At 40.3% G+C, this 27256-nt stretch overlaps 1 protein-coding gene across 2 annotated transcripts; it reads right to left on the bottom strand.

The window, feature by feature from the left end:
• Positions 1 to 1364: 1364 nt before the first annotated feature.
• On the bottom strand, positions 1365 to 26820 carry TBPL2 (TATA-box binding protein like 2). Of its 2 annotated transcripts, none has more exons than XM_079913902.1 (7): positions 26399 to 26820; positions 23468 to 23934; positions 22592 to 22679; positions 20500 to 20591; positions 16981 to 17148; positions 13433 to 13527; positions 1365 to 1901 (listed from the first exon to the last, which is right to left on the bottom strand). In XM_079913902.1, the coding sequence occupies exons 1-7, from the start codon at positions 26450 to 26452 to the stop codon at positions 1825 to 1827; spliced, it is 1041 nt and encodes a 346-aa protein (XP_079770028.1). In that variant the 5' UTR covers positions 26453 to 26820; the 3' UTR covers positions 1365 to 1824. The 2 variants fall into 2 exon arrangements, with proteins under 2 accessions (XP_079770028.1, XP_079770027.1); XM_079913901.1 differs by having other exon boundaries at positions 23468 to 23832.
• Between the last annotated feature and the right edge of the window lie 436 nt (positions 26821 to 27256).

The raw sequence follows: 27256 nt of genomic DNA, 5'->3' as shown, positions 1-27256 counted from the left end.
TCAGCGCTCAATCACGCCCAGGCTACACGTTAACGCCTCCAGCTCGTGCAAGAAATAGTAATACGATGCCCTAAGGATTCTGGGAAAACAGACTGGGAACACAATGAGGGAATTTCTGTCATTCGCTCTGGATGCTTTTAAATTTGGCTAAAACAACCGCAGAGTTGGGTGAGGGAACCGGGTCTTGGAACGAGGTTGAATTCTGGCCCACCCGCCTTCTTAATAGCTGTGTAATTCGGGGCAAATTCCTCACCTCTCTCAGCCTGTGTTCTTAACTGTTAAATGGAGAGAATTTCAGTACCCACCTAAGGATTAATAAGTAAATCCGTTTAATAGTAATCTGATAAGTACTTTACCAATAATAGCTAACCAGTGGAAACAACTGTACTGAACGTGTAAATCAAAGTTGTATCTTTATGAAAAATAAATTTTAATGTCCAGCATTCCACCCCTTCTCTGGGCCATATCTTAAAGAATTTGAACTAGGTAGAATTTAACATGGTTAGATGACTCCAAATTTCTTTCTGTGGGGATAAATAGGGTGGGTTGGAGGATTATATCAGAGTAACTAGTGTTTGAATATGACTGTAAACTACAGAAGAAAAAAAATTAGGCTCATAGGTCAAATAATCAAGACCACTGATTCTCAAGGATTATTTTGGCAGGCTGTAAATTAATGACTGCCCTAAATTCTCTCTCCAGCTAGGGCTTCTCTCCCAAGTTCCATACCCCCAAATTCATAACTGCCTACACTAGGCTTAAAGTAATGTACAGTGACCACCAACAAACTCAGCAATTGGGAAACTGAAATTAAAACTGAACTCTCAGGAATTTCCTGGCAGTCCAGTGGTTAGGACTCCAAGCTCTCCCTTCTGAGGGCCACAGTTCGATCCCTAGTCGGGGAACTAAAATCCCACAAGCCTGCACGGTGCCGCCAAAACAAAAATAAAACAAAAAAACCCTGAACTCTCCCTCCCCACAAATGTCTCCTCATCTTAGTGAAAGACAATCACTGCCCACTTGGGAACAAGGGCCATGACTCCTGTTAGCCCATCCCTCCCTGTTAATCTCCACCTCTCCATCAAATGCGGCTGATTCCACAACCTAATTAGGTCTTGAAGCTGAGCTCTTTGTTCCAGCCTCTTAGTCTTATCTGGTCTATTTTAATACAATTACATAGGATTATAAAAGTACCCCCCAAAAGCCCAAAATCCCTAAACTGTTTTCAAAGAAGACCTTATACTAAACCTGAATGGTTCCTGAAAGTTTAAGATTTATTTTTAAGGGAGAGAAATAATTTTCTCTGACCATTTCAAACAAAAGGATGTTTGTTTAATTTTTCTTAAGTTTTCAGACTTCCATGTTTCATTTGTCTTCTGACAGGATCCTTCACAGGCCCGTACCCAATGGCCCGGATCATCTACTCAATATTTAAAAAGCCAAAAACAGACAATTTTCTATCCTGTTTTATGCAGTTATTTGAAATTTCTATATATTGCTATGTATTTTTAGAGAACACATGTTAATGTACTACATCTTTAACAAGAGCAAAGCATTAAATTTTAATGATGTTACAGTATCATTCTAGCAAGGCCCTAAATCTTTCAAATTCTGAAGTAAGTTTACTTTTTCCATTTTAAAAATAACATACACGAGTCATTTTGAAAAAAAGTTTCTTCATTTCTTAGGCATGGTTACTCATACAGAATCACACTTTAATAACTGAAGTCAAAATGTGCATGGAATATCTATAATCCAGCAGTTTCTGTGCTGGGCTTTTGCACATATTCAAACCAACATACTGTGAGATGTTGAATGATATACTCAAGTTTTTTTAAAACCCTTTAGAATAGGATAGATGTTTTCAAATGCTTCATAGATCTCAGAACGTTCTTTGGCACCTATAAAGAAATCCAAGTTTACATAATCATTAAAAACAATACTAAAATATTCTTAAGACTAAAACTTCATTGTCATCTCCAGTTACTTTTAATACAATAACATCTCTTTAGGTGTACCTGAGAAGTGACATTTATTCCTGGTAAAGACAAAAGAATTTGGTGACCACAGCTACATTCCCACAAACACATACCCTAGAGCAGAGTTCTCCAGTATCAGTATGTCTTTGGCCTCCTAGGGCATAGTATGAAATATGAAATGTTATCTCTCAGTGTGTCATGAATGTGACCACAGAACATGACCTTCATCAGCACCTGTGGGCACTTAGCTACCAGCAAAAGGAACTTCCTTTGATCTACTCATGTCTAGTTAACATGCTGATTCCCTAATACTGACTGAGACAAACTATTCTAAAGTTTTAAATTTCAGTATATGGGAAGGGATTATTAGAGGGGAAAACGGTACCATTGTTACCCTTAAAGTTTCAAGAGCTCTTTAATTATAACTGCTCTAGGAGTTAAGATGGATAAAAACGTGAATTAGACAGTCCCACCCTTGAAAGAGATTATCAGTCAGCCCTACTCATATCTCTCACCACCAACCACCACTACTAACTTTCCCCTTTCAAAGCTATGCAGACACATTATGCTAAGGGTTAAGGACTGGTGGTATTTATGTTTATGTGGAACTGTCAGCTAATCGGGAAACTATTATCTGATATTATTGGGCAGGAGGCAAGGAGATTAATGAAAATATAAAAACTGTTAGCATGAAGAAAAATGGAGATAGTTTAAGTTGGTAAAGACTCGTTCTTGAGAACTATAAACAAGGAGGAAGGCTCAGTGAGAGAGCAGGAATAACCTGTGAGAAGTGGTTATCTGGTTGAAGGATGGGACTAGTGAGAGGGAATTACCGAAATGAGGATCACCAGATTTGAGAAGCAGGTAGAAATCAGGATTCAGAATCCAGGATGAGCTATAATAATTTAAAAAATGGAAAATAGCAAGTGTTGGCAAAGAGACTGAGATATTGGAACCCTCATACATTGCTGGTGGGAACTTAAAATGGTTCAGCTACTATGGAAAACAGTTTGGCAATTCCTCAAAAATGTAAAAATAAGAATTACCATGTGACCCAGCAATTTCACTCCTGGGTATCTGGGTATATACCCCCTCAGATTGCAAACAAGTACTCAAACAAATAACAGGCATGTAGCTGCATATTCATTGCCGCACTATTCACAATAGCCCCAAAGTGGAAACAACCCAGTGTCTACCAACAGATGAATGTACAAACAAATTGTGGTAGATACATACAATGTAATATTATACTGCCATAAAAAGGAATCAAGCACTGATACATACTGCAATTGGATGAACCTCAAAAACATTATGCTAAGTGAAAGAAGCCAGACATGAAAGGTCACATATTGTATGATTCCATTTATATGAAGTCTCCAGAATAGGTAAATTCACAGAGACAGAAGGAAGACTGGTGATTGCCAGGGGCTAGGGTGAGGGAGAAATGGGGAAAAACTGCCTAATGATATGGGACTTTATTTTGGAGTAATGGAAACATTTTGGCACTAGATGCGGTGGTTGCACAACATTCTGAATGAACTAAATGCCCCTCAACTGTTCATTTTAAAATGGTTAAATTCGTACTATTTGAATTTCACCTCAATAAATTTTAAAAAATTTAAGAATCAAAAATGAAGTACTTATAAGCCTAAAACCGGGGGGTGGGATAGGTAAGGGCAACAAGTTACTTATTCATTGCCAAAGAATTTACTCTCTGAGTCTCCACCCTCAAAGATGTGGGGTGGGGAGGAAGGTGAATTATTGACATGCTTAACAGAAACTCTGTACCTCTGAGGTAGGAAAAATCCCTTAAGTCTCAGCAAATTTTAATTATAGCACTAAAATTTTAGTTTCTTAAGAGATTGGTTTTGTAGAAACCAAAAAGTGAGTTGGGGAAGCAGTTAAGTAAAACACTACTATAAAAAGACTCTCTGCCTCTGGTTTGATGGACTTTTTCAGCTTCTGGATACATTTGAACAGAACAGCTTTAATTGGGAGACAGTGAAGTATAATAGGTATAGCAAACACACACACATTCACCCAATGCCCCCCTCCCCTAAACTAAGGTTCTTTTTATATTTAATTGAGTAACAGAGTATTTAGGTCCAGCATTTTGGGTAACCATGTACTTTGGGTTTTTTTCTTAACACTTAAAAAAAAAATCATACCTAAGAGCATTACATTTAAGCCCAAAAGAGTATAACGTTCTGGCATCCCCTAGAGAGTAGAAAACACCCATCACCCAAGAGGGAATGGACATTGAGAGTGATCATTATTTTATATCATAGAAAAACAACTTTAGACACAAAAGGGCTTTAGGGAAATTATCTAGTACAATTTTTTTATTTCCTGTGTGGGAAAACGAGGCCTAAGAAGTTGAAGTTCCCCTGAATCATGAGTATCAGCTATGAGGGAAGACCTCATGTATCCAGTGTTCCTTCCTTTACACCAAAAGTCATCAAATAAACACTGCCAGGAATTGTAAATCCCAATGAGGGGATTCGGTCAATTTAGTGAAATATCTCCTCACTGAAATATTGGCATAAAAATTTTGAGGAAACCTAAATTGTCCCCATAGTCCTATTAATAATCAATCTATAATCAAACATCCCAATTTGTAGCACCAGACTCTGATTATATATATGACCCTTGTCTTTTACGCAAAACCTACCAGTCCTTTCCTTCAAGTAACGATGACCACCACTTTGGGGGATAAACGCCATTCCTAACTGCGGCAAATGAGGTAGAAATTCTGTGGCTGGTGCATTGGAGAAAGGACTGGCTTGAGATCAAACCATATGGGCTCAAATGCAAGGTCTACAACTAACTAGGTTTGAAATCACAGGCAGATTGTTTAACTTCTGAGTTTCCATTTCCTTACCTATAAATAAGGACAACAGCCTTCTCATAGGGTTACTATAAGGGTTACATGAGCAAGTTTTTGCAAAAAGTCCTTTGCAAACCATAACATTTAACAAGATTTAAGCCATTATTATTGTCCTAGAAGAATGTACTTCAGGATTAGGGATGCTGGGATGGCTGGCCCACGAACACATGGCTTATTATTTGGTTCTGTGAGAACCAGTATCACGTAATTTCTCTTCTTCACCAGGGCAGGATTTTTGCCAGATGAGGGGTATGTTATATTTGCTTTGGTATCCTCAGCACCCAAAACAGTAATATGTACCTGGTAGGCACCCAAAGTTTCTTAAATATCTATCACCTGTCGATAAGGTTTGTAAGCTCATCCCTACCCCTTAGCCAGCCCAAATATCACTTTCCAATACTACTTGGATTTTACAATACTATTCTTATACCAAGTCACAACTACACATCTTATTTTTCCAAGTGATAGCATACGCGTGTGCACGAAAATCTTACAAATTGCAAAAAAACCCAGCATTTAATCACTCAAGGTATACATTTTACAGTATATACTAAGTCACTATTAGTGGTGGATTCCCAGTAATGATTGACAGGGATATCCTGTTCTGTCTCTGGCCCACTCACTATTAAGTCTTGCCATTTTTATGCTGCCCTCTTGGTTCTTGGTTCATTTCCAAGAACCACTGACATCTAACTGATTGAGAGTGGCCCTTGGTAACAAAGATCCAGCTTCTTCGTTCTTTATGCTGGAAGGAAATAAGTGCGTGAAGTATTTTTCTAAAGCCTCTTTAAATTTCATATTCCTATCATCTGGGCAAGGCATGAGAGCAAAATTTCACCTTTTTGAATGCTAGGGAAAAAAGAAGAAGAGTGGGAGGTAATAACAGCTAACGTTTACACCATGTTTACTGTACGCCAGGCCTTGTTCTTCTGCCTCCTCGTAACACTTAGCAGGTAGCTTCTATGGGCACCCGACTTTTACGTATGTGGAAATCAAGGTGGAGAACAAACTCACCCAAGGTCTACACAGCCAATAAATGGTAAAGCTTGGATTCAAACTAGACAATTGGCTTCCAGAGCTCAGCCTCTTAGCCAACACACCTGCTGCCTCTCACCACTAAGAGAGTATTTATCATTCCTTAGCTGACAAGGAGGATTAGGAGGAAGGTGCCCAAAAGACCACACAGGCGTTTTCACAGACATCGAAAGAGCTGGGGGACGGTGAGTACGAGAAGATGGTGGGCTCTGAAGCCAGGCATGTGCAGCACGTATAGCTGTTTGACATTGTTAAGGTTACATGATCTCTCCATTGTCCTCTTTTTTTTTTTTTTTTTGCTGTACGCGGGCCTCTCACTGTTGTGGCCTCTCCCGTTGCGGAGCACAGGCTCTGGACATGCAGGCTCAGCGGCCATGGCTCATGGGCCCAGCTGCTCAGCGGCATGTGGGATCTTCCCGGACCGGGGCATGAACCTGTGTCCCGTGCATCGGCAGGCGGACTCTCAACCACTGCGCCACCAGAGAAGCCCTCCATTGTCCTCATTTTACAGGTGAGGAGACTGAGATATTAAGTACAGCCTCAAAGAGTTAACCAGAACCCACATAAAAGCCCTTACTTATCATAGTGCCTGGCACATGAGTGCCCAACATATCTTAACTCTATTACGTCTCATCTTAGAAGTGAAAGTTGACGTATTTGCTGTTCATTGTATATTGTTGCAGCAGATCCTAGCTATACTATTCATTTTACCATGGTTTGAGAAAAATCATTGGTCCTAAATGTCACATTAACCATAGAAAAGCAGCACAGACCTGGAAAAGCAGTGTTAAGCTTGACCCAGGTCCCTTCGCTGTTTGCTGTCTGGGACCATGACAAAGTAGGATAGTAGAGCCTCAGCTCACTTAACCATTCATTCAGATGTAGCCTTAGACATGGTGGCTGCAGCTCTGGCACCTCAAGGGAACAAGACAATTTTACAAGGATAAATTATTTTCGAAGACCCTGCAAGCGGCATGTGATACAAAAGTTTCCAATTGCCACCCATTTGTTTTAGGTACATTGGTGTTCTACGGCTCCTACCTAGGGGAGAGCTGGGATCCACTATTTAATACAGTGAAATTCAAAGTGTGTTTGTAATTTCAACACTCTAACACTTTCTAGGCAAAAGTTACTTACCCTTGCTGGGACCTTGATTTTAAAACAGCTCTGCAGAGTCTTGCCATGTTGGGCTAGACCATGGGAGCCTCTAGGACTCCACTGGCTGCTCTACACGACCATCCCCAGCTGAAGTTCTAGAGTCAAGGCTAAAAGGAAGCCTCTTTGATCCCTTTCCCCAGGTGTACACCCAAAATTGGGTCCTTGAGGTTTTAACCCACTTGCAGGTGAAAAGAGTCTAGGTAACTAAGGTTAAGGAATAAGGAGCATTTGTCTCTAGGTTTGGAGCAAAAGCAACCTAAGCCATGTTGTTCTAGGTAAAGTACTTTAAGACAATATGGCATAAACAGGGGAAAAAAACTCAATAGATGGTAATTATCCATATTTTAGTAGTAAGACATTGGCTAGCTTTTACTTCAAAATACGTATAAGCAGAAATTTGGATTTCAATCAATATATCTCTTTCCGCCTCTTCACAAAAGTGATGATCTATGTCTTACAAGAGTGAAGAAATTTAGCTTTGCCTGTTCTTTGGGCTGAATGCATTAACAAATTTTAAGAGAAGTATACTGTATGGTCTTCTGGACTGTGTGTTGACAATCCTTTACTTGTGTGATTTGAAACTTCTAGCAAATGTGCACATGAAAGTTTTTTTTTCCTTTTAATTTGGGGTAAGAAAGTTGGTCTGAATTAAGAATATTTAAAGAAACTTGTTCTGGTGTGCCTGTAATAGGAACTTAGCCTGTACTTGGCAATTTGCACTTTTAATAAGACAGTTCATAATAATACATAGCACATAGATGAAAGCATCCTTCCAAAGGTCTTGAAGTTTATTCCCTTGAGTAGGGCCTATATTTGCCTCCAATATCTATTCTATTCCATTTACTTTGCAGACTTCTTCCCCTTCCTTCAGAACATATAGAGGGAAACTTTATGTCAGTCACTAGGAGGTCTTAATTATTCCAGACACTATATTGGTGGCATCTGAGGAATTGCAGCTTTGCTGTATTCAAAAGGCTCTTGAATTCCAAACAGGCTTTCCCCACTTTGAAGACACATTAGATTCCTTTTTAGAGAAAAGAAAACTACAAAACTTACTGAGCTTACTGAGTTCTAAAAGAAGACTTAACAACAGATACTCCGTGTTTTTGGATGCTGAGTGATAGAAAGTTTCTCAAATTAATTCAGCTAATGCAGAAATCTCAATTGGTTTTAGATGGGGCAAGATGTTATAAAATTTTAAAGTTTATTTGGAAGAATAAATATTTGAGAGGAGCTAACAAAAGAGAAGTAAACTGGGGATATAAAGAGGGGAGTAAAGAGGGGAAACTGGCCCTATCAGATATAGAGACCACTAGAATGAAAGCACATTTATAACCACAATATAGTATAAATATAATAGGATTATCATAGCATATTTCTGGAGCAAAGGCAGGACTGGAGAACAGACCCATATATAAAAATAAAGGTCAAAAGGAGTCATCACAAGTTAATAATGAGGAGAACATGTAGTTTTAAGATGTCTAGCTAGCTGTTTGGGGGTGGGGTATAATCAATGTGGCTCGTACCATATAAACTTGGTATTCATCCTGGTACAGGAGACTAAAATGTGGAAAAAGTCAGACAAAATAAGGCAAAAATAGTAAACTTCAGTAGAATGGTATGGAAAAGAGTCTCCGGGAAGCAGAGGAAGATGGCCGAAGAGTAAGACGCAGAGATCACATTCCTCCCCACAGATACATCAGAAATACATCTACACGTGGAACAACTCCTACAGAACACCTACTGAACGCTGGCAGAAGACCTCAGACCTCCCAAAAGGCAAGAAACCCCCCCACGTACCTGGGTAGGGCAAAAGAAAAAACAGAGACAAAAGAATAGGGACGGGACCTGCACCTCAGGGAGGGAGCTGTGAAGGAGGAAAGGTTTCCACACACTAGAAAGCCCCTTCGCGGGCGTAGACTGCGGGTGGCGGAGGGGGAAGCTTCAGAGCGGCGGCGGAGGAGAGCGCAGCCACAGGGGTGCGGAGGGCAAAGCGGAGAGATTCCCGCACAGAGGATCGGTGCCGACCGGCACTCACCAGCCCGAGAGGCTTGTCTGCTCACCCGCCCGGGAGGGCGGGGGCTGGGAGCTGAGGCTCGGGCTTCAGAGGTCGGATCCCAGGGAGAGGACTGAGGTTGTCGGTGTGAACACAGCCTGAAGGGGTTAGTGCGCCACGGCTAGCTGGGAGGGAGGCCGGGAAAAAGTCTGGAGCTGCCGAAGAGGCAAGAGACTTTTTCTTCCCTCTCTGTTTCCCGGTGCGCGAGGAGAGAGGATTAAGAGCGCCACTCAAAGGAGCTCCAGCAACGGGCTCGAGCCGCAGCTATCAGCGCAGACCCCAGAGACAGGCCTGGGACGCTAAGGCCGTTGCTGCCGCCACCAAGAAGCCTGTGTGCAAGCACAGGTCACTCTCCCCACCTCCCCTCCCGGGAGCCTGTGCAGCCCGCCACTGCCAGGGTCCCGTGATCCAGGGACCACTTCCCCGGGAGAAGCACAGCGCGCCTCAGGCTGGTGCAACGTCATGCCAGCCTCTGCCGCCGCAGGCTCGCCCTGCACTCCATAACCCTCCCTCCCCGCTGGCCTGAGTGAGCCAGAGTCTCCGAAGCAGCTGCTCTTTTAACCCTGTCCTGTCTGAGCGAAGAATAGACGCCCTCAGGCGACCTACACGCAGAGGCAGGGCCAAATCCAAAGCTGAACCCTGGGAGCTGTGCGAACAAAGAAAAGAAAGGTAAATCTCTCCCAGCAGCCTCAGGAGCAGCGGATTAAAGCTCCACAACTAACTTGATGTACCCTGCATCTGTGGAATACATGAATAGACGAGTCATCCCAAATTGAGGAGATGGACTTTGGGAGCAAGATAGATTATTTTTTCCCCTTTTCCTCTTTTTGTGAGTGTATATGTGTATGCTTCTGTGCGAGATTTTGTCTGTATAGCTTTGCTTTCACCATTTGTCGTAGGGGTCTGTCCGTCCGGTTTTTTTTTTTTACTTAAAATTTTTTTTTCTTAATTATTTTTTATTTTAATAACTTTATCTCACTTGATTTTATTTTATCCTCTTTCTTTCTTTCCACTTTTTCTCCCTTTTATTCTGAGCCATGTGGATGAAAGGCTCTTGGTGCTCCAGCCAGGCATCAGGGCTGTGCCTCTGAGGTGGGAGAGCCAACTTCAGGACACTGGTCCACAAGAGACATCCCAGCTCCACGTAATATCAAAAGGCGAAAATCTCCCAGAGATCTCCATCTCAACACAAAGACCCAGCTCCACTCAACGACCAGCAAGCTACAGTGCTGCACACCCTATGCCAAACAACTAGCAAGACAGGAACACAACACAACCCATTAGCAGAGAGGCTGCCTAAAATCATAATAAGGCCACAGACACCCCAAAACACACCACCAGATATGGACCTGCCCACCAGAAAGACAAGATCCAGCCTCAATCACCAGAACACAGGCACTAGTCCCCTCCACCAGGAAACCTACACAATCCACTGAACCAACCTTAGCCACTGGGGACAGACACAAAAAACAACAGGAACTACGAACCTGCAGCCTGCGAAAAGAAGACCCCAAACACAGTAAGACAAGCAAAATGAGAAGACAGAGAAACACACAGTAGATGAAGGAGCAAGGTAAAAACCCACCAGACCTAACAAATGAAGAAGAAATAGGCAGTCTACCTGAAAAAGAATTCAGAATAATGATAGTAAAGATGATCCAAAATCTTGGAAATAGAGAAAATGCAAGAAACATTTAACAAGGACTTAGAAAAACTAAAGAGGAAACAAGCAATGATGAACAACACAATAAATGAAATTTAAAATACTCTAGAAGGTATCAATAGCGGAATAACTGAGGCAGAAGAACGGATAAGTGACCTGGAAGATAAAATAGTGGAAATAACTACTGCAGAGAAGAATAAGGAAAAGAGTCTCAACCATTTACTTCAAGAATTTTAAAAACCTTCTTTATGTAAAAATAAGTCACCTGGAAAAAGTCACAAATAAAGTAGTTACTTTTGATATTATGGTGAACTCATACAAATCCTTAGTGAAAATAAAAACAAAAATAAACAAATGGAACCTAATTAAACTTAAAAGCTTCTGCACATCAAAGGAAACCATAAACAAAACAAAAAGACAACCCACAGAATGGGAGAAAATATTGCAAACAAAGCAACCGACAAGGGATTAATCTCCAAAATATACAAACAGCTCATGCAGCTCTATGTCAAAAAAAACAAACAACCCAATCAAAAAATGGGCAGAAGATCTAAACAGACATTTCTCCAAAGAAGACATACAGATGGCCAAAAGCACATAAAAAGCTCCTCAACATCACTAATTATCAGAGAAATGCAAATCAAAACTACAATGAAGTATCACCTCACACTGGTCAGAATGGCCATCATCAAAGTCTACAAACAATAAATGCTGGAGAGGGTGTGGAGACAAGGGAGCCCTCATACACTGTTGGTGGGAATGTAAATTGGTACAACCACTATGGAGAACAGTATGGAGGTTCCTTAAACTAAAAATAGAACTACCATATGACCCAGCAATCCCACTCCTGGGCATATATCCAGAGAAAACCAGAATTAAAAAAGATAATGTACCCCCCCGCCAGTGTTCACTACAGCACTATTTACAATAGCCAAGACACGGAAGCAAACTAAATGTCCATCAACAGAGGAATAGATAAAGATGATGTAGTACATAAATACAATGGAATATTACTCAGCCATAAAAAAGAATGAAATAATGCCATTTGAAGCAACATGGATGGACCCAGAGATTATCATACTAAGTGAAGTAAGTCAGACAGAAAAGGACAAATATCATATGATAACACTCATATGTAGAATCTAATTTTACAAAAATGATACAAATGAACTTATTTACAAAACAGAAACAGACTTACAGATATCAAAAACAAACTTATGGTTACCAAAGGGGAAGCATGGGTGGTAGAGATAAATCAGGAGCTTGGGATGAACATATGTACATTACTATACATAAGATAGATAACCAACAAGGACCTACGGTATAGCACAAGGAACTCTACTCAATATTCTGTGATATCCTATATGAGAAAAGAATCTGAAAAAGAATGAATATATGTATATGTATAACTGAATCACTTTGCTGTACACCTGAAACTAACACAACATTGTAAATCAACTATACTCCAATAAAATTTTTTAAAATTTAAAAATTAAAATAAAGAAAATTTAAAAAAACTAAGTAGACAAGAAAGGAGTAAGTTATGTACATACTATTTACAAAAGATAAAATGCTATTTACAGGATATGTTGAAAAGTGATCAATTTCTAGTTCTGAGTACCAGTGAGGTTAAAGCAGTGAGATCACTTTCACTTATGTAGTTAAAGTTTTCTTTTGTACATTTTTGTTTTGAATGCTGATGAGGTTCGTAAAAGACACTTAAGAAACATTGCTGGTAGGAATGTAAATATGATATAGGAGAACTGTATATATATACAGTTCTATGTATATATATATAACCCTTTTTAAAACAATTTAGTAATTTGTACTAAGAACCTTAAACATGGTCCAATCCTTAAACAAAAGTTCAATTTCTGAGCATTTACAATAATAAAATGATCCCACACATAAAAACAGCCGAAGTTTTGTGTCATTTATAAGCAGCAAAGAAAGAACATATAAACACCTGACAATGGGAGAATAAGTTTGATGGAATAACGTGTTAGAATGGAGGTCGGAAAACTTGGATCTGCTGGCCAAACCTAGTCTGCTGCCTGATTTTTGTATAGCCTGTGAGCTAAGACTGATTTTTATATTTTAAATGGTTGGGGGAAAAAAAAAAAAGAAGAAGAGGAAGAAAATTACTTGATATATATAAATTAAACGAATTACATTAAAATCACACCTCAGAGCCTTTTCCTTTATGTGATGTCTACGGCTACTTTCACAATAAAATGACAGGGTTCAGTAGTTGTGACAGAGACTCTACTGCCCATAAAACCTAAAACATTTAGTATTTAGCCCTTTGCAGAAAAAGATTTGTTGACCCTTCTGTTGGAACGCTATTCAGCCGTCAAAAGCCTTCATCAAGAGTTTGTAACAATGAGTTAAGCTACATATGTTATAATGTTAAAAGGTAGGATATAAAGATGTATATACATATCAAAGTGACATAAAAACATGGAAAAAAGTTATATTGTTTGACTATTGGGGCCAATGGGTGATGCTATCTTTCTTTCTACTTTTCATTTTTTTCCCAGGTATTCTAAAATACCAAGAATTGCTTTATAATAGTGCATAAAGCTATTTAAAATGTAAAGCAAAGCACACACATAGCTATTGAATTTTATGAAAGTCAGAATCTTAGAACTTACCTGTCAACACAACTTTTCCAGATACAAAGATAAGCAACACAATTCGTGGTTTTACCATTCTGTAAATAAGGCCAGGAAACAGTTCAGGTTCATAACTGTTAAGATATAAAAGAAAAAGGTTAAAAATAGCACTATTCAACTGCTTTCTCATAATATTTAAGACCCAGTGTGTACTGAAAAGCAGTTTTCAAAAGCTTTTTTACCAAAAACCTTTTGACTATCTTGATAAAAGCAGTCTTGAGTGTCCTAGGTAATTTCTGTAGCTGTCAAGAATAGAATTCATTTTTGGTCATAATATTTTTCCAAGTGAAAATCATTTCACTTGGAAATGAAATTAAAATTAGAAATTAAGCTATAGATCAACATAATTTAGGACATCAGATCTAATGTTTTAAGATCTTGTTAGTTAAATATTTTCCATCTGTCAAAAAAAGTATCAATAAAAATACATAACACATTTTCCAAATTTTCCAAGTTCTACAATAATGAGCACATTTTGTATGTATTTATAAACTCCTAAAGTTAACATTTTTAGTGGATAGGACCTAAAAAAATTTCTAGACCACTGTAATTTGTCTTTGGACAGATGCCGTCTAAAGAAAGAAAACTAAACCATCCCAAGTTTTAAAAATTCAGGATTTGTTCCTATACGTAGTAACTCACTCATATTTACTATTAAATGTAAGCTGGTTTCTCTGAGGAACAAAGGATGATTGGGCTAAGAACTGCTTCCCCACACTCCACCAGAGAGAAGAGGAGAGATTCCTAGAAAGGCCTGAGAAGCTTAAAAAAGAAGTCAGTAGTTAAGAAGAAGTTGATGAAATAAAACTATTCTCAAAACAATGGCTAATGGAGATATAAGAAATTGAAGAAATCTGAGAAATGGAGCACTATATATAATACACGTGAATTTTTGCACTTAAAGGGTGAGTCCAGGTCACAAAGAAAAACTCCATTCCATTCTGCAATGAATAAGACCCATACCACAGCAGATGTGAAACTTCTTATTGGCACCAGCAAGATGTATCACAGTGGTGAGGCTACCTATCTGAAGTATGTGGAGGTCATTACGGGTGGACGTGTCTTCCTGGGACATCACTCTATCTTACTGCAGAAAGCCTGTCAGGACTTCTACCCACAAACCACTTCTGGACACTGGGGACACAATGACAGTAGCTGGAGCCCTGGGAAACTTCTATGGGAACTACAAGGTTCAAGCCAAGAAAGTGAAGTCTGGGGCACAGAAGAAATGTTTCCATCTAATCTTCCAGCCAAATCTTATGACACTAAAAGGGAAAAGAGAAAATAAAAGTCTTTGGTATGTAAATACCTGTAAACTTCCCTAGACTGGGAAAGGAAACAGACGTCTAGGTCCAAGAAGCACAGAGACTTCCAAACAGGATCAACCCAAAGAGGACCACACCAAGACACACTGTAATTAAAATGGCAAGAATTGGGACTTCCCTGGTGGTCCAGTGGTTAAGAATCTGCCTTCCAGTGCAGGGGATGTGGGTTTAATCCCTGGCCAGGGAACTAAGATTCCACATGCCGTGGGGCAACTAAGCCCACGCACTGCAACTACAGAGCCCTTGTGCCGCAACTACTGTGCCCATGTGCTGCAACTACTGAGCCCATGCACTCTGGAGCCCGCATGCCAGAACTAGAGAGAAGCCAGCCCATGCACCATAACAAAAGATCCCGCATGCTGCAACGAAGATCCTGTGTGCTGCAACTAAGACCTGATGCAGCCAAATGAATAAATAAATAAATATTTTTTAAACTGCCAAAAATTAAAGATAAAGAGAGACTATTAAAAGCAGCAAGGGAAAAGCAACAAGTTACATACAAGGGAACTCCAATAAGGCTATCACAGCTGACTTTTCAGCAGAAACTCTGCAGGCCAGAAGGGAGTTGCACAATGTATTTTAAATGATTAAAGGGAAAAAGCTACAACCAAGAATACCCTACCCAGCAAGGCTGTCATTCAGATTTGATGGAGAGAGCAAAAGTTTTACAGACAAGCAAAAGCTAAGAGATCAGTACCACCAACCCAGCTTTACAAGAAATGTTAAAGGAACTGCTTTAAGTGAAAAAGAAAAGGCCACAACTAGAAATGTGAACATTATGAAAGGAAAAAGACCCTGGTAACATCTTTCCCATGTTCAGAAAAAGTTGGTTCCAAGAAAGATAGACAGGAGGTGCAAGGCTGAGGATCTGGAAGATAAGACGAAGCATGAGTTGAGAGACTCTTAAAAATGAAGGTTTTACTATAAATCTATGAGTTATTCCAAGATTGAAGAAAGAAAAGGACACATAAAGAGGGAATATGTCTTGCGTGGGGGACTTCCCGATGAACTCAATGGGTACCTCATAGGCACTTAATAAGCCTATGCTGAAGAAAATTGAGGCAGAGGAAAAAAGAAAATATAATCAAGGGGAAAATAAATATTGCCTGAAAAGTATCATAAAAGCTAAATCTCAGAATGAACAAATTTTTTTGGAAAGTCAGGGGAAGAAAAAGGCAATTTTTAACTTCTGTCTAGGTCATGTCTCAAAGGAGAGCTAACAAATGTCAGCTCACAAATGCTAGAGAAAGCAGAGCTATGTGATCCCTCTCTACTCTATTAAACAGAATGATTGCTCAAAGGCAAAGGGACGGAAAAGTAGAATGAAAGAACTTCAGTTCAAGCTAGATCATGAAAATTTAAGAGCATCTGTGACTCGAAGGCAGTTCAAGTGCCCTGGCCCAAGTGTATATCCCAAGGGGTGGCGGCATTTGGTGTTTGTCAGTCACCCTCCGTCACGGCTCTCTGAGGGCCTGAGCAGGCTGGGAGAAGCACCGAAGCAGCTGAGGGAGGAGGAGGCGCATTTGCTGTTGAGATGGAGACGTTACGTGTGAAGAAGCCAGGCAGCCTAGAGATACTCCCAAAGGAATATGAATCCGTGAAAGAAAAAACAATAGTGGGGGCTACAGCTACACACAGAAAAAGAAAACCCTTGAACAAACTCAACAGGACAAAAACTAGATAGGATTGTCTTCCAAGAACATGCTATGGCCATTCTTTTTTTCATCTTCTCTCCAGCCCTTTCTCCCCTCACCAGCTGTCAGCCCTTCCTACTTAACCTCATCCATGTCATACCCCTTGCTCTTCTGGCCACTGCCACCACCCCCCAGCCAGATTTGTTTAGAAATCTATACATCAGGGGGTCTCAGGATGTGGGCCTCTGGACAGCAGTGCTGGCATCACCCGTGAGCTTGTTAGAACTGCAAATTCAAGCAGAATCTCTGCATACCACAGCCCAGGCACGAATGTGTGTTGATAAGCTGTCCAGGTGATTACTATGCAATTTAGTTTTGAGAACCACTATTGCAGAAGATTGGACACGCGTGGTAACCAGTGAGGACTTAGGTATAGCATCTTAACCTTTTCACTTGTTGTAGTTTTTTAAAAAAATTATATTTCTCTGAAAAATACATTATATAAGCAGCCCATAATAGAACTTTAATAACTTGGGAAACTCAGAGTTAAGTTATGCAACAATCATACCTACTGAACTGCTGATGGGATAGCACCAAACCTTCCAGCCTAATAGGAAATCTCACATCACAGCTTCCAACCATGTTCTGAATTTTAAAATCGAGGAATCTGGCAGGAAAGCCCAGCTTCTGCACCACACGAGCATACTTTCTTGCTGCAAGTCGAGACTGCTCTTCGCTGGGGAACGGCAAATGTAATTAAAGATGTCTTAATCACTATGACTGCTAACTAGCTAGGCTTTATTCACACACTTCCCTGATTGTATTTTTAGCGTATGTACCATGTTTATCTTTCAGTGTATACTAGGAAGCTATAGACTTTGAGGAGAAGGACCTACCTCCCCTACTTTTGTCCCTAGCACCTAGAAAAGGGTATGGTACAATGTACAGTTGTTGAACTGAATCATAAACAGACTTTTGTCTTCATTTGCCATCTTTCACATATAAGGTAGTTTTTTCTTTTACTTGTTTTAAGTGTTATTAGATGAAATTAACTATTCCGCTGGTTCTCAGAAAGTGTCCTCAGGCCAGCAGCAGTACTACCACCTGAGAACTTGCTAGAAATGCAAAGTCCCAGGTCCCACATCAGACATGCAGACATTCTGGGGTTGGGGCCCAGCAATCTATGTCTTAACAAGCCCACCAGTGACTGTGATGCTCACTAAGGTTTTAGAATCATGCTTCTGGTCTAAAGGTGTGTACCATTTAGATGGGAACAGCAGTAACAAAAATAAGGACACATACATACATACAAAAAAAATCAACACGAGGAAGTAAGTTATGTGCCAGCTGAGTGGCATAGATAGGATGCCAGGACTTGGAACTTTATGGGACAAATTATATACTTTAAAAAAAACATGAAAATACCTCAAAATCTGCCCAATGTTGCTCAGGTTTTCTCACACAATTGTCATTCAACTCATACTCAATATGAGAAAGAAATAGATTCATCCAACTGTGTGGCTATGTTCTTCTAAATGTTTGTCCTACTCCACCCTTAAATCCATGGTAGAGAATGTGAAATCCTGAGATCTGGGGCTTTATTTTTCATCAGATACTTTTCAATGGTCACTACCAAAATAAAAACAGTGAGTAGCAGGGGTTGCCAAACAGGGGCAACACCTGGTGGGTGAATCCTATGAATTCCACCCACTCTTATGGGTTATCCCCACCTTTAAGTTGAAAATCAGAAGTACGTTAAAGAAAAGCCAGATTGAACTTATTTGCCTGGACAAAAGGGAGCGAGCGGTAGAGTCTCTTTCCAATCTAGATCTGTCACAACACTGTGCCATTTTCACATCACCTCATTTCATGTTGATTCTCCTCATCCATTACCAACTTCTGAAAAGTCCCTAGCAAGGCCGTGTCCCCAAGACAGCAGTGAAATAAGTGGTTTCCATTTTGAAAAACCACATTTTGTCTAAATGACATAGTGCTAATATTTATAAGGTCAAATTTCAAGAATTTGCATAGCCTTATAGTTTCTTGTATCACACAGAAATTCCCATTCAAACAACTAACAGTTAAAATCTACATACATTTTCTTGTACAAATATTAGAAAAGAGGTTAAGAACCTTGAAATTTCACCACCAGTGGTAATTACCACTGATAAATTTGGCTCCTCTGCACTTTTCTGTGCAAAGGCAGGTATCCTGCACTATGCAAACTCTGATTATTGCAACTAAAGAGAATACGTTTGGTTAAATTTTTGGAGATAATTCTGATATCTCTTATACTAACCAAACTTTGACAACTCTCTATCCAAAATTCAACAACCAGATAGATTTGGATAACAAATATCTCTTATAATCTGAACTCACCATCCAAGTTTTCACTATCAGATTTTGGGAACCAAATAAATTCAGATAGGAAACAAAAACTCATGAATTAGGAAAAAAACACTCATGAATCTGTGTGTTCTCCCCTCCCACAACTTATCCTTCCAACTCAATATACTATACATGGCTAAATAATTTTATTTTATGATTTATTCAAAACTGTATTGCTAGAAATTTGTTCCCTCTGCCCCTGTTTTAAACAATGCTGAAATGAACATCCTTGTAGTTATCTTGCAGAGTTGTCCAAAAATGACTTAAAAATGGAGATTTCTAGGTCAAAGGATACACAGATCAACAGAAGAGTTAAGGCCACAAACTTACTCAGACACAGGTAAAGAACTTAACATGTAAAAACAGGTGGAGGAGAAATACAGCAAAATAGATTCTTCTATAAATGTACTGGGACACTGACTGGGCATTTGAAAAAAATGATCTTATATTGAAGTAAAATTCTAGACCTGCTCTGCCCAATATGGTGGCCACTAGCTACATGTGGCTATTTAAATTAAAATCAATTAAAATTAAATAAAAAGTTCAGTTCCTCCATGGTATTAGCTTATTTCAAGTGCTCAAAAGTCACATATGACTAAAGACTACCACATTGGACAGCACAGATACAGAACATTTCCATCATCCAGAGAAAGTTCTAGATGAGTCAAAACATTAACCTCCTTTCTTCAATACAAAGCAGGACCTGAAAAAAACCAGAAAAATATATGGAGGTCAATACTTATGTCATGTTGTGTGTGGAGAACGCCTTCCTAAGCATGAAGCCAAACACTGAAACCATAAAGAAAAAAGCTGGATAGGCTAACCGTACACACACAAAATTAAATTGCATTAAAAAAACCCATAAAATACCACTAACATTAATATGGGAAAAATATTTGTGGTATAAAATGGTGAAAATACTTAAATACCAAAAGACAAATATCTCCACAGAATATTGGGCAAAAGATACAGTAGGTAGTTTATATGCTTATGAAAAGTTAGTCTCACTACTAAATCAAAAGAAATGTGATTAAAACAACTTTTTGCCAATCAATTTAGCAAATATAAAATACAATATTAACACCCACTGTTTACCAGAGAAAATGAACACTAGGTGCATCTCTCGAGCGAGGAGAAATTGGTACTATCTTTCAGGAGGATAACTTCCTACTCATCCTCCAACACTTAGAGGGAAGAGCAGCTCTCCCACTAGTTCTATGGTGAAAGGATCTACATCAGCACATGGCTACCTCTGCATGAGATCCAGGAAAGATGAGCCTGTAAGAGATTGCCTCCTGAGTGAATGCTCAAGCTAGCGGTCAAGAAATGTCTAATTTCCCTCCTGTAAAAAGTTCTATCCATTCTTCTGCCTGCAATGAGGAAAATACACAAGAACTTCTTTCCCAGGTTTATAACAGGCTTTACCACTACTATAGCCTTTTTTTTCTTTTAAAATATACCTTAGAAACAAGTTGTAATAGCCTGGTAAAGCCCCCTTCACTATGGGGGACTGTAAAGTGGGATATAAGTCCGTATTATGAGGCTGAATGTTTTTAACCCCAAATTTGGCATTTCATGAATTTAACTCCTTAGCAAAGTATTTTGCTTCTACGATGTGTTTTAGAACCTTAATGCCACCCTTCCTTGTTTTACATAGTGAATTATTTGTCTGGTAGTGCGGGAGGATGGCTTCTCTTACCTTCTGGCTCCTGTGCAGACCATTTTCCCAGAGCTAAATATCAGGGCTGTAGTCCTGGGCTCTCGGATCCTCATTATGACGGCGGCAAACCTCTACACACAGAAGCCAAAAGGACAATTAGCCTCTGCTAGGGGTTAACACTATTCCAGCTGACCAGCTGGGCTGGACATGAAAACAGTGTTGAATAAATTGAAATTTAATGGGAAAACTAAAACCTGTCTGGGTCTATTCTCCCACGTTAAGGTTAACAAAACGATCATGATTCTAAAATGTACATACTTTGAAAAAACAGGTAAGAATAATAATAGTAAAGCTAAAATTTAAGTACCTGTTATGTTTCAGACCCTATGCTAAGAGCTTTATAGGTTTTATCGCATTTAACCTCATGACAGGACTGAGCTGAATCCATTATAATTCCCATTCAGTGCACAGGGAAACGAGGTGGTTATTTAACTTCCAACATTATACAGGAAACAGTTAAGTTGAGATTTAAAACCACGACTATCAGACTCCATGCTTTTTGCTTTGATATACTTTTCTTTCAAAGACTCTTTGAGAAAAAAAAAAGTATGGAGCATGTTACAGCCTTGCCAAGACTCTAGAATGTACTAAAAAGCAGCCAAAATATAGAACAGAATACATATATTGATAGGCGTTCTGAAGATGAATGACAAAAAGTTGATTTGTCAAGCTCTTGCCCGCCATAGTCCTCAATGTGGTCCCCAGGCCGGCAGCACTGGTAAGTCCTCCAAGTGTTGCTGACGCAGGGGAGGGCTGAGAACCACTGGCCTGCCACATCAACTTCCCCCATTAAGCTGGGAAGGAAACTGGGGTGGGTACCATGCAAGACCAAAGTTCCATGGGTTAGAGCCACTCCACAGGACAACAGATCACTCCAAGGCCAGACTGGCAATTTCAGATATGAAGTGTTAACAGTAAAAGAACCCTGAGTCAGCACTACACAGAGCCGAGCAAGGACTATTAATGTTTTCTAGGTGTTCACTAAAAAGGTAGTGCTCTCACCTGGCATTCATTTTGTTAAATTCTCAAGGCAGCTTAAGTGCCAAGTCAGAATTTTTCTGGCTGTCAAGTCCAAGTTTGGACAGACTGTGTATACCAAACTGAGAGGAGAGCAGAGGATGGTAGAGAATAAAATATGCTTAAAATGTTGATTGCTCAATAGTGTGGTCCATCGTAGCTACAGCCATAAAAATCCTAGCTCATCATTGCCTTTCTGTCCTCATCATAGCCGGCTACATGAAATATAAATAGGAAAGCTTAGCTGCATTCGGTAACATTCAGGTAACACTTCAGAGGTCAGCAACAACACTACACAACAGGAAAAACAAATACTTAATCCATAAATAGTTGATGTTGGCAAGGTCCTCTGGGTTCCGACTAATATGACCTTTTTCATCTAACTCCATAAATCCTCCCCCACCCAAGACAGTGAACTTTTTCCCAGCAGGGACCAGGCCTCACTCATCTTTGTACTAAGTACAGAGCCCACCAAATTGTTAAATGTTGATTGAATTAACAAATCCACTTCCTAGGTAAATAGACCATTGAAAATGGGATGCCTGGCCTTGGGAGGACACAAAAAAGAATAGATTTTATTAAACTTTGACAGAAAACAAAAAAATCCCTGAATCTTACACTTGAACTTTACACTTTAAACAACTGAGCTTTCTCAGGTAAGAGAAACTGTAAATGGAAAAAATACACAGGTGTCAGGAGATAGGACAAAAATTAGAAAAAATTATTTCCAAGAATATGATGACATTGTAAGAAAGTTAGCATTTCCATAGTCAGGTTGAAAACAGTCATACTGAAAGGTTTTTCTGAATGACAAGGGAAAGAACTTTTAGGAACTGCTCAATAATTACTGTATTCAGCACAGAAAATGAGATTTTTTTTTATAAGTTCAAAACAGAATGAGCCGATTAAACTTGTGTTGCCAAAAGCTTTTCACTAACAAATTTTTTTCTTTTTAAAAAATAAAAACAAAGGAATGAGTCAATATCATGATCATATGAAGGAAAGAAAATCTAAATAGAACCTAACTGTGGAAAAAATTACTGGGAAATCTTACCTTTGGGTTATATTCTGCATTTTTTGCATGCAAAGCTATTTTCTTCAGATCCAATTTACAGGCCAGGTTTACAGTGGAAACTATATTCCTAAAGAAAAAAGTCAACCTATGTGATGAATTGGGAGATTGGAGTTGACATATATACACTAATATGTATAAAATAGATAACTAATAAGAACCTGCTGTATAAAAAAATAAAAATAATAATTAAAAAAAGAAATAAGTCAACCTAAGTTATACCAGATATGAAAAGTAAAAAATAATTAAAACGTATTAACTTCCTCATTTCATAGGTTTGGGTGACTTCCTGGGGGAGAATTATTCTAAATGTGAAATGTATAATAACACATTTAGTGGTTAAGACTCCTCGCTTCCACTGCAGGGGGTGCGGGTTTGATCCCTGGTCGGGGAACTATGATCCCACACGCCACAAGGCCAAACAAACAAAAAAAATAGCTTTTTCTAAAATTTCCTGACTAGCTGACTAAAATTAAGCTTTAGACCTTTTTCAAAATGTCTCAAAATAGAAATCACAATATCAAATCAACTTGCAAATCAAATTCAATTTTACACCTTTATATCCTTTGTGTTATTCCAACTCCAGCCACAAGGTTCAACTACAGTGCTTTACTATAAACAATACAATCCTTCAAGAATGTGTATACTCACCTTTAACTCCCTCTTAGGAGATCAAGAGTTAGTGCTTCATTTTACAGATAACCAAACTGTCTAAAGTCCATTACGAACTAACAAAATCAAGGAAAATGACATCTGAAATTCTCTTCCCTACACTATTATCATCCCATTCAGGAATATATTGATGAAATGTGTACTCAGAAGCATCACCCATTTAAAACAACAACAACAACAACTTACTGTAGTTGAGGCACAATTCCAGAACATCCTGAAACAGGGGTCACTGGTGTCATGGGAGTTATGGATGCCAGAGGCAAGGAGTGTGGTTTCTCAGGAGAGGGCTGGGCTGAGTCAGCATCACCAGCATCACCAGGGTGGAGATGTGAATGGGAATTTGACCCACTGCTGCTGTTTAAGGCCAGGTCAACGTCCTGTTGGCTGGGTAATGGCAACCTACTTTGCCAACTTTTAGTTTTACAATTTTCTTCAGTTTCATGCTTGCTTCTAATGACAGTCTGTTCTTTATTCTCTTGGGTAAGCTCATCTGGTAGGAAGCTAAGATCCACAGATGAGAAATTGCCAGATGTTTCTGTGACTTCTTCAAGCTGTGAATTAAACATAGTCTCTGGATTGGATGAATTAGGTATGTACACATCATAAGGCACAATTGGGCTGAGCAGGGGTGATCTGGGTGGAGCAAGGTCATCCTAGGCCATTCCCAAAACATAAACAAAACACAACAAACAGAACATCATGTCACACCAAAGGGATGCCACCTTGGCTGGCAGGCAGTGTGTTCACGATGAGGCAGTTCAGGTAGCTTATATTCATGCCCTGCTCTTTCCACAAAATATCATTAAAATTCTACTGTAGGGTTACAACACTTAACGAAAACAGGAAAGTATATCTTAAAATGCAGAAAAAGCATTTTTCATAAAATGTTTTCCCTACTTTGGTTAGACCTGTAGTAAGTTGCCACTCTAAATCCAATTTTGTAACTGAGGCAATTTGGCAACCATGCTCTAAACTGTGTGTACTTTGAAGAGTACAGATTTTCTGTACTCCTTAAGTTGATTTAAAGATTTTTTTGGAGTTTTAAATTCGTATTTTAAAGAGAAGAGCAGTAAGTGAAGGAAGCTGAGGAGATAGCTTTGAGCGCTAATCAAGCCTCCACAAGGAGCCATCTTTATTTCTTCTAGTCAAAGGAAGGAAAAGAAATCATTCCATTTACGTGAATGTGCAATAGGGGAAAAGTTATTGAAATTTAAATGGCAAGACTACTTTAAATCAATGTATTATACTTCCAGTCCGGGGAAGGCTGCTCAACTTCCATTATCATCAACCGAGGGAAAGAGGCGTGCAACTGAGGGAAGCAGCTAATGTAAAATTCATGGCCTTTGTTATGGAAAAAAATCCTTGGTACATATATTACCATCCACTTCACCCAAGCTGCAGGCCTGGATTCTAGATTTTGACCACTGCTGGCAGGATAACCTCATCCCTTAGAAGATCATACTTCTGACAATTGAACAGTCACCAGTGCCTTGTGCTGCATCTTCTCCATCACAAAGCTATTTAGCTAGTGTCTGGCTAGATCCTGTTGAATTGTGCTGTTACCACAAGTCCAGCAGATGGCAGGGGTGACTAAATGTTAGAAGAAAACACTTTAAGAAGAATGCATTTATTCTCTGGAAATAAGATTTGACCTTATTTCATTTTGAATTATGTTATTAGTCTCTAACTCCCTCCACCCCCATCCCACAGATGGGCCCTGAGGGACACTGAGGTGGGGACAATGGCCCAGATTCCTCTCCATTGTTTTTTTGGCCTCTTCTGTTCTAGCCAGAAAAGATTCCATCAGCCAATTTACACTAAAGCACTAATACCTGCAACTATCAGTGTCTCCCCTCCTTTCTCCCATTATGGCATTTTAGCAGGGTACAAAGCCTCCACCCAAAGAACTAAACTTCAACAAGGAATTTAAGGCAATGGCAACAAGATATCAAAGGGGGATGTTTTATGGCAGTGGAACCCTGACAGCCTCCTTTCGAGAGAATATGCTTACAGAGTATTCCCTGCATCCTTGGCCTTATACCTGAAGAAACTTTTTGTTAAACTGTCTTTGCAGAGTCATTAACTCATCTTTCTCAGAACCTTTCCAGCGTGGGCTCTCCTTTTGCAATGTTAAACGCTGTGGGACTTCACTATTTCTACCTCATTGCTAATCATTGTCTATTTAAAAATCCGGGGACTTCCCTGGTGGCACAGTGGTTAAGAATCCACCTGCCAATGCAGGGGACACGGGTTTGAGCCCTGGTCCAGGAAGACCCCACATGTCGCATAGCAACTAAGCCCGTGTGCCGCAACTACTGAGCCCACGTGCTGCAACTACTGAGGCCCGCACCTAGAGCCAGTGCTCCGCAACAAAAGAATCAACCACAATGAGAAGCCCGTGCACCACAACGAAGCGCAGCCCCCGCTCACTGCAACTAGAGAACGCCTGCGCACGGCAACGAAGACCCAATGCAGCCAAAAATAAATAAAATTTAAAAAAACAAAAAAAAGAATCCGGGGCTTCCCTGGTGGCGCAGTGGTTGAGAGTCCGCCTGCCGATGCAGGGGACACGGGTTCGTGCCCCGGTCCGGGAAGATCCCACATGCCGCAGAGCTGCTAGGCCCGTGAGCTATGGCCGTTGAGCCTGCGCGTCCGGAGCCTGTGCTCCGCAACGCGAGAGGCCACAACAGTGAGAGGCCCGTGTACCGCAAAAAAAAAAAAAAGAATCCGACACCACCCCGCCGGCCGAAAGTTTTTCCCTCGCTTTTCTTTTTGAAGACTCCTTCCTCTCGTTTCTACAGTTCTTAAATTAAAAAACAAAACCCAAAAAACGTAAGAATCACAAACTGAAAGAAACCACAAGTGCCTCCAATTTGTATTCATACTACACCAGGTTCGAGCTCCGTTGGCAACCTTGGGTAAGTTATTTCAACTCTCGAACCTTCTATGTTTTTCAACTGAAAGACGGGGATAATCAAGCCCACCTCCTAGGGTCGCTAGGAGTTTTACGAGAGAGAAAATAAAGGCAGAATCCTTAGTGCGCAGCACCCAGCGCCCAGCAATGGGGCGGGATGCGGACCCCGACTCTGGGACCGTGGTGGCGGCTTCCAGGCTCACCTGGGTGGCGCACCGGGCCAGGAAGAGCTCCAGGAACGTTTCTTCCCCCTCCATGGACGGAGGGCTCACTGGAGGGTTTTGGGAATCGAAGGGAAGAGCCAGCGCGAATCGAGCTGCCGCTAACTGGGACAAGGCGCGCGGGGCGCGGAAGCCGTTTATCCGCCCGCGGCCGCACGTGGCGAGGCGTGGCCCGGGCTGGGGGCGGGGATCCGGGGACCAGGGGCTGGGCGGGGCCTTTGTGCCGGGCCTGCGCAGTCCACGCTCCTATAGCCGGCGCGAGGGAATAGATGCTGAGCCAGGGAGCTGGGTGCGGAGCTCAGCAAGGGGCCCACGGGTCTCGAGCAAGGGAAGAAGAGCTGGGGCTGGGAGGGGAAGACTCTCCTCACTGGGGTGCTGTCACCACACCCGCCCACAGCTGAGAAGCAACTCGGCCTGCAAATCTGGAGATCTCCTTCCACCTGCGAGTGCTGCCTTTGCCTCCTGCAGGAGAGAAGGTATCGGTGTTCGTAGCATGAAAGGTGAACGAGTTGGACAGTGAGAAAATAAATTTTTTAAAGATAATTTTTTTCTTTTCTTGAGCAGAGCGAGTGGAATTTGAAGCGCTTTACCCAGTCAGGTGTTGCACTTTTATGTCATAATTACTTCTCACTTTCAAATCCCAGCTGGCTTTTTTCCAGTCTAAATTCAGTCTAAAGCCACATATAAAAGAATGTGTTGCTGCAGTTAGGGTTGATGCAGCTGAAGAAGGTAATGTAAAACCAAATAATCAGAGGATTTCCCCCTTTTTTGAAATTATTTTAATTTTTAGTGCCTCAGCGTTCATAAGAACTTACATGTGCGGAATGGTTCTATAAATAT

This window comes from Stenella coeruleoalba (genome assembly GCF_951394435.1).
Source record: "Stenella coeruleoalba genome assembly, chromosome: 2".
NCBI lineage: Eukaryota > Metazoa > Chordata > Mammalia > Artiodactyla > Delphinidae > Stenella > Stenella coeruleoalba.
This window is presented reverse-complemented; position numbering and strand designations above follow the sequence as displayed.

Bases quoted from the DNA above. Each gene is read 5' to 3' on its own strand.
- TBPL2 (XM_079913902.1), bottom strand. From the start codon at position 26,452: ATGGAGGGGGAAGAAACGTTCCTGGAGCTCTTCCTGGCCCGGTGCGCC. The intron at 22,680-23,467 runs GTAAGTTGTTGT...TTTTTTCTTTAG, and splicing joins GGAATTGTGCCTCAACTACA to GAATATAGTTTCCACTGTAA. The intron at 13,528-16,980 runs GTATGATTGTTG...ATATCTTAACAG, and splicing joins TCCCATCAGCAGTTCAGTAG to TTATGAACCTGAACTGTTTC.